At 65.4% G+C, this 7,167-nt stretch overlaps 1 protein-coding gene across 1 annotated transcript in view; it reads right to left on the bottom strand.

Moving 5' to 3' along the window:
- Positions 1–4,584: 4,584 nt before the first annotated feature.
- The window catches only part of CASTOR2 (cytosolic arginine sensor for mTORC1 subunit 2), a 47,127-nt gene continuing 44,544 nt past the window's right edge, over positions 4,585–7,167 (bottom strand). Inside the window, exons 8-9 of the mRNA XM_080830698.1 lie at positions 6,820–6,914; positions 4,585–6,738 (exon numbers count right to left, since the gene is read on the bottom strand). Coding sequence (XP_080686824.1) covers positions 6,673–6,738; positions 6,820–6,914 — 161 coding nt within the window. The 3' untranslated portion in view covers positions 4,585–6,672. The remainder of the gene's footprint in view (positions 6,739–6,819; positions 6,915–7,167) is intronic.

Raw genomic sequence — 7,167 nt, 5'->3', positions numbered from 1 at the left:
CCCTGGTGTCCCTGCTTCTGTCCCCTCACCTCTGACCCTCCTGGCGGCGGCCACCTGAGTCCCCACGGATGTCCTGACTCCCGGGTGTCCTCTGACGGCCTGAGAGGGCGCTCGGTCCGCAGACCCCAGAGGGAGAAGCCCTCATAGCAGCAGAGCTTCCTGGGGCTCAGGGTGGCAGGGCTGAGGTGGGGTGGGCCTAAATGGGGACACGGGTCTTCAGCCCTGCCCTGCTCACACCTGCCTTCTGTGGAAAATACTAGAGAGGTCCAGGGCCTCTTTCTTGTCGGGGCAGCCGCAACGCCCACCTGCCAAGAGGGCAAGGAGCCAGACGCCGGAGTCTTGTGGGAGGGACGCCGGGCAGGTGCCCTCCCTCCTGCCTCCAGGGTGCCCTGTGTGGAGGTATCAGCGTCTGGGCTTCCAGAACCAGGCGGGGGGTGGGGGTGGGGTGGGGTGTGTGGTGTGTGTGTGTGTGTGTGTGTGTGTGTGTGTGTGTGTTTTGTCCATAGCAGGGCTCCAGGCTTGGGGAAAGAGCTCCGTCCTGTCCCACAGGCCCCCCGACCGCCAGGCCCACCTCTGCCAGAGGCCTGGGGAGGAGTGGTGGGTGGAGTCGCCGGTCTCCAAGACGGTCCCCCGAGACCCTGACCTTGAGCGGTCTCTCCCAGGTCAAACCAGAGCCGGGCTTTACGACCACAGAGTGGGGTGGTGGGGGGTCTGCGGGAATTCCGAGGCGTGGGAACTCCAAACCATCTGGGCTTCTACCCTGGCCCTCGTGTCCCCCGCTTTGGGGGAAGCCAGGCTCCCTACTGCGAGCGAACTCCACCCCGCGGGGAGCCCCAGCCCGGCCAGCCGTGTGACTAAACCGTCTCTGGAAGCAGACCCCTCGGTCTCGGCCAAGACCGCGGATGACTGAGCGGCTCTGAGCCAGAACGGCTCCAGCCGCTCCCCGATCCCGAGCCCACGCACACCGCGACACGCGCGCGCACACACCCCCCCGGTCCTTTGTGAAGCTGTGAGGTCTGGGGGCAGCTTGTTACACGGCACCAGGCAGCGACGACAGCCCCCCTGGCTCTGGGCGGGTGTCTCTCCTCTCAGACTCTGGCGTGGGGCTGGAAGGCTTGCTCTCCCTCCTCCCGGCGTCCCCCTCCCGCCCCGGCTGTGCTCCCCGCCACCAGCCCGCCCAACCGCGGCTCAGAGAAAGGAAAGACCGCAGATGCGGACCCGGGTGGGCCCCAAATCAGACAGTGGTCAGCCAACGTCCATTTTTGTCTCCATTTTAATTAACACTTTACAAAGTACAAAATATACTGTCTTTTTGGGGGGAACATTAGGTACTTTTTTTTCTCTCCGTCATACAGTACATGAATCTCGAGGGTTTTGTGTGTCTTCGACAAAGAGGGTAAAAGCGTGAGGGCCCTGGGGCGTTGGGTGGCCCCGTGCTCCCCCTCGCCCCAGAGCTTGGGACGGATCTAAGCGCCCCTGCTACGGCTGCTGGTGACCCGGGACATGCCAGGTGAGGGCCAGATCCCCGAGGCGAGGCCCTGGGCGGGGCGGAGGCCCCTCAGAGCCCCGTCGCGCACCCACCATCCGCTCACCCCCGTCTCAGGATAACGGAAATAATTTTGGCATAGAGCAAGAGGACGTGGGATTCTGTTTGTTGTCAGCTCCCCCCCCCCGCCCCCGTTGGGGAGCCAGCCCTGCTCAGTTCTTCCTGGATGGTTTTCTGGGGAGGTAAACTGAGGCAGAGGACCGGAAAATGCACTGGGCTTGACCTCTCTCTCGGGACCCGAGTTTGGCCTGTTTCTCCTCCACCAACCGCGCTCCCCACCCTGGTCTCCGCCTTCGCTGGACGCGCTCTGCTAAGGGGCCCCCACAGGTGAGGGGCGCCGGCACCTGAAGCCTCTCCTGGCGAGTGCTGTCTGCGGGGGACACCCCTGCACCCTCCGAGCGGCTTAACAGAGTCAAGGGAGTTGGGGCGGCCCCGCGGGCGAGACCTGCCACCCACATACTGCCAACCCCACTCCCTGCGGCCCGCGGGGACAAGGCTCCCGGGGCCACAAAATACTGGCCGGGCCAGGCCCCTGGCCAGGATCTGGGTGGGCGCGGAGGTGCTCGCACACTCGCAGGCGGGACACCGCGCACGCGGGGCCCAGCACACGACACTGTCCGGGCTCCCGGCCTTGTCCCACCTTGAACCGAGAGCCTCAAACTGCCTCCCCGCCCCGGAGGCCCCGGGGCCAGGCCGCAGGCCTCCCCCCGCTGTCCCGGGGCCACTCCTGGTGCCGTGGGCCCCAAGGACGGTGGCTGCTCGGCCGACAGCGCCCGCCTGGCCACGGCCTTCTCCACGGAGCAGGCTTCCCGGGAGCGAAGCTGAAGGCGGGGGCTGCCCTGTGGCTTCCCCCAGGGCTTAAGGAAAGAGCAGGAGAGACAAAAAAGCTTGCCCTTGCGTGGCCTCTAATTTGAAAATGAAAGGAAGAAAACCAGCCGGGGGAGCTCTGGGATGCGGGGCGGGGGGGGGGGGGGGGGGGAGGTATCTAGAGCAGGGAGTGGGGCTCAACTGCCCTCAGACCCCCGGGCCTCTCGCCCCAGGACCCCCCTCCCCGGGGCCATCTTGGTTGGCTGAGGGCCTCGCAGCCCCTTTCAAGGGAGGCTACTGTCCCCTCCCGGCCGAGCCCTCTCCCAGCACAGCATCTCGGAAAACCCAAAAAGCCAAAGCTCCCATCTTTGGGGGTGTGAGGTGGGGGGAGACTCCATTATCCTCGCCCCCCCAAGCTCTGCTCACCAAACCAACCGGTGCTCCATTTCCCAGCGGCTGTGACCGCCAGGACCGGCGGGTCCCCTGTCCCCACTTACAGGGGACACAGATCTACTGGGGGGTTTCTTCCTACCCCCCCATCCCCCTGGGGTTCACTCAGGAAGTGGCATCAGAAACTCCTCGGTCACAAAGCCCAGGAGCGCTCTGCTGTCACCTGGGAGATCCTCAAGGTCCCTCTTAGCCCCGTCTGGGAAGGGCCCAAGTTGTCCCCACGTCCAGATCCAGAGGCCCAGAAAGGTGGTCCAGGGACCCCAATGGTCAGCCTGAGAAACGCAGCCAGGAGGGGCTGGTGGGGGCGGGGGCGGGTTCGTCGTTGACTACCAGGCCCCTTGGCTTGGGACAGGGGCCTCACCCTACCCATCAAACCAGAACCTTCTCTCCTGACCTCCAGGCCATCCTCCGTCACCTCACAGGGGACAAGCCTCGCCAGACCACGCATCTTCTTCCGGACCCGGCCCTGGTCACCAAGGCCATGCTGCCCAATGGGGGAGGCCACGGCTGGCGCCTCTGGGTCCCACCAGGGGCCCGTGGCTTGCAGTTGGTGGAAGAGGGAGAAGGCTGGTGGTTGGGAGACTCGGGACCCCCTGGATCCCGGGGCGGGGAAGTCCGCACACCTGTCTAGCTTGGATGTGTGCTCTGGGCTTTGGAGACCCTCCCCCACCCAAAGAAGGCGCAGGGCTGGCCCCGCCCACCTCTGCCAGGTCGAGCGTGGGGGGGGCAGAGGGAGGAAGGGGTTTCTTGGGAACCAGAGGAGCCCATGCTGAGGGCTGAACCATGGAGACAGATTTTTATACCTGGGGCTGAGCGAGAAGGGGGCGGTCATGCCTCCCCCTCTCCCCGCCTCCTCTCTGTAGTGCGCAGGGATGGGGCAGGCGATGGGCAGGGGTGGCCTTCGGCCGGCATGGGACACAGAGGCAAAGCCACACACACCCAGAGCCCACCCCACCTCTCGGCAGCCTTGCTCCGGAACCCCGTCTCCCTGCCCCTGCCACGCACCCACCACCCGGAGCCAAGACAGCTTTGGCCCCGCGGGTCTGGAGACCCCCCGCCAACGCAGCAAACTGGGGGCCACTCTTCCCCCCAAACTGTGGAGACCACGTCCCTGTGACCGTGCTCCTCCCGGGCACGCAGACAGCGGGAGGGGAGGCTGGGGAAGGGGAAGGTCCGGGTGGCGGCGCCTGCCCTGGCCTCGCCAGCCCCTCCTGGGCACAAGGTCAACGGCTTCGGTCCTTTTCCTGGCTAGACGGGGCTAGTCTGCAGGAGGAGGCCTGGGAGAAGAGCCTGAGGTATCTGAGCTTGTGGGTGAAAACGACGCAGGAACGGCCACTTTGGGGGGGGACCCCGGGTGGAGAGCTGGGGCGGGACCCCCACCCCGCCCAGGTCTTCGGGCTCAGGGTGATGGGAAGACGGCCTTTCTCCTCCCTCCGTACCAGCGTCCCCCAGACCAAACAGGGGTACCCGGGGCCCTGGTCATGGAAATGGGGGGTGCAGGATGGCACTGAATCCAGCTTTCGGGGGGCCCTGGGGGCTTCGCTCTTGGGCTGCTGGTTTGGTTTTGCTCTCAAGCCCCGGCTTCTCCGCTAACGTATTGCCTGCGTAACTTGATTGAAAAACACACGGTGGCTCGAAACGTGCCCCTGTGCGGCGGGAGACACGGCGGGCGGAGGCCCCGGTGCCCGCACACGCGCACACACAGTGGGGTCCGCGTCCGTGCACCGTGCGCGTGCCCACGGCATATATTAACATATATTGCTCAAGTATATGTGCTATTTACAGTATATATCTATATCGACATAAAACACAAGTATTTATAGGTGTGTACAATCGATACGTTCTCGGGGGGGTCTGGGCAGCACACGTTTCTGGGGTCACGGCGCCGACACACTTGCTGGGCAGGGAGGGACGGCGGAGAGCGGACACCATCAGGAGACCCGACGGGAGTCTGGAAGGGCGGGCCACGGAAAACCGAGGCCTTCCAAGGAGAGAGAAAGGGGGCTCGGGGCTTCGGGTCTTTCCCTGCCCACTCGGCAACCCCCCCGGTTTGGAACCAGCAAACAGTGGACACGTTTTGGTTGTTTTAGAGTTTTGTGCAAAATGAATTAACTTAAAACAAAAAAAAAAGAAGAGGGTTCCTAATCAGTGCTTGGGCCCTGAGCATCTTGAAGGATCCAGACCCACGGCTCTTCCGTGGTGGGCCGCCGGGGCTCAGAGGGCCTTCTTCACGCTGGGAGTAGGGGGATTGGGGCTCACACAAGCCCTTCGCCTAAGGGAACGTCCTTTCTCCTCTGAGCTTCTTGGGAACAGCGCTGTCAGCCACGGTGCCTGAGAGAGGACACCGGGGAGGACAGGGGCCTCAAGGGACCCCCTGGTCCAGCTCGCTTGGGAAGCACCCCCGGCTGGAGGGGAGGCGCAGGGGCTCACCCCATGCTCCCTGGTCAGCCTCCCAGGGGCACAAGACCGCCTCAGCTGACCTGCCGCCTGGCTGCCCACCGCCCCGTGGCCTCTGGGTCCCCTCTGATGTTCACACGGACCACGGCTCCCTGGGTGCCTGTCAGTGGGGCTGCCCCGGGGGGACCCCTGCCTTGCAACAGACCTCTGTGGCCCACTTCCTGCTCCAAAGAGAGGGCCCACACTCCTGGGACACCCCCCAATTCTCCTGCTTGTCCCTGGAGCCGCAGGGCGCCAGCCGGGTGATGCCGAGCCCCTGGGCCTCCCAACAGAACTCAGTAGGCCCCGTCCCCCGAAAACTGCCGCCAACCGCAGCCTGGGCGCAAATATATTAAATAAGAAACTAAAACGTACGGTACAGTTTTCTCTATTAAGGCTCAGATAAGCTGCCCCCCCAGGTCAAGTACTCATGAGTGCCACAGTCCCCAGCTGAGGGGCGGGCAGGCAGGTGAGTCGGGGGCAGGGGCCTTCCGCATCCCCCAAAAGTGGGGTGGGGGAGGGGGCAGGATAACAGGGGAGGTCTGTGCTGGTCTAGTCAACTGCTGGGGAGTGGGGGTGACCCAAGAAACCCCAGGTCCAGAATGCTGGGGATGCCCCCACTTGGGGGAAACCAAGGCTCTGCCTGCCCAGGTAGGGTCCAGGGAAAGCAAGAGGGGACAGGCGCTCACGCCCCAGGCTGGTGGGTCTCCCGGGAACCGCCCCCAGGAGTGAGTGCTTATGGTGGGGAGGGTCTGGACAGGGCCCCCTTGGCAGTCTTGCTGGCAGTCGGGGCACAGGCCCTGTGCGTGGCAGGCGAGATTCTGGGCGGCGCGGGTCCCCCCCAGCTCGGGGCCCACCCAGGCTTGTCCGAGCTGCCCCAGCACGCGACCCAGGGGCCGCCCACTGGCCTCCACTCTGCGGGAACCAGCCCGGAGCTGATGGAACCAGAGACCAGCGACCACAACATCCAGCCCCAGGTCCTCACGGGGGCCTCCCTGGGCTCCACGAACTCAGCCCTGCTCGGCCAGCTCCCCAAGGTGACACGAGAACCAGAACCCCATTGTCTCGTAGGAGAGCCCTGCTTCCTTCTGCATCCGCCCCCCGCTGTGGGCGAGGCCAGGTGGGAAGGTGGGTGGGCTCGCGAGCTCCCTGGGCCTCGGACATCATTTTCTGGAGGAGGAGTCGGGGGGAGGAGGCGGCTAGGGGCTCTCTGGAGGGTCTGGGGGCTCCAGGAAGGCAGGAGGGCACGGGGAGGCCTTGGCTTGGGCGCCCCAGGCCTGGCAGGGGAAGCGATCGGGGGTGTCTCCCAGAGGTCCCTTCTTGGGGGCCCCTGGGGCCGATTTTCCAGTCTCAGAAATACTGCGAGAAGAATCTTCAGGGTGAGGGCCGGGCCCAGGCCTGGGGGGCAGACAGGGAGGAGGGAGGAGGCCCCCCTAGTGCTTCTCTGCTTGGCTGACTTTCAGGGCGCTGATGACGGCGCTGATGTTCTCCTCCGGCACCTGCGAGGGGGCAGGGGAGGCAAGAGCCCGTGAGCCCCGCACTGGCGTCCCCTGCCCAGGGGGCCGGTGCGGGACACTCACCAGCGCGTGGTCGAACTTGAAGGTACTGATGTAGTAGGCGGGGATGTCTGCAGCGGCCAGGGGCTCGGAGATCTGGGCCACGATGCCACACTCATCTGGGGACAGAGGCGGGGACGATGCTCAGCATCCTCAACCAGCCTCCCTCTGGCCCCGGCCGCCTGCCACGCCGGGTTCCCGGATGCCACGCCAGGATTCCCTGGTGCTCTGGCCCCCCCGCCCAGGAGCCTTCTCTGACCCCCCACCCGGGCCCCGCAACGGGCTCTCGTCCGCAGGGCTCCACAGAGCTGAGCTCTCTGTCTGCTCCCCTGCTCCCCGTCCCTACCACCTCGCGAGTTCTCCGCGACAGAG

The sequence above is a fragment of the Martes martes genome (genome assembly GCF_963455335.1).
Source record: "Martes martes genome assembly, chromosome: 18".
NCBI lineage: Eukaryota > Metazoa > Chordata > Mammalia > Carnivora > Mustelidae > Martes > Martes martes.
This window is presented reverse-complemented; position numbering and strand designations above follow the sequence as displayed.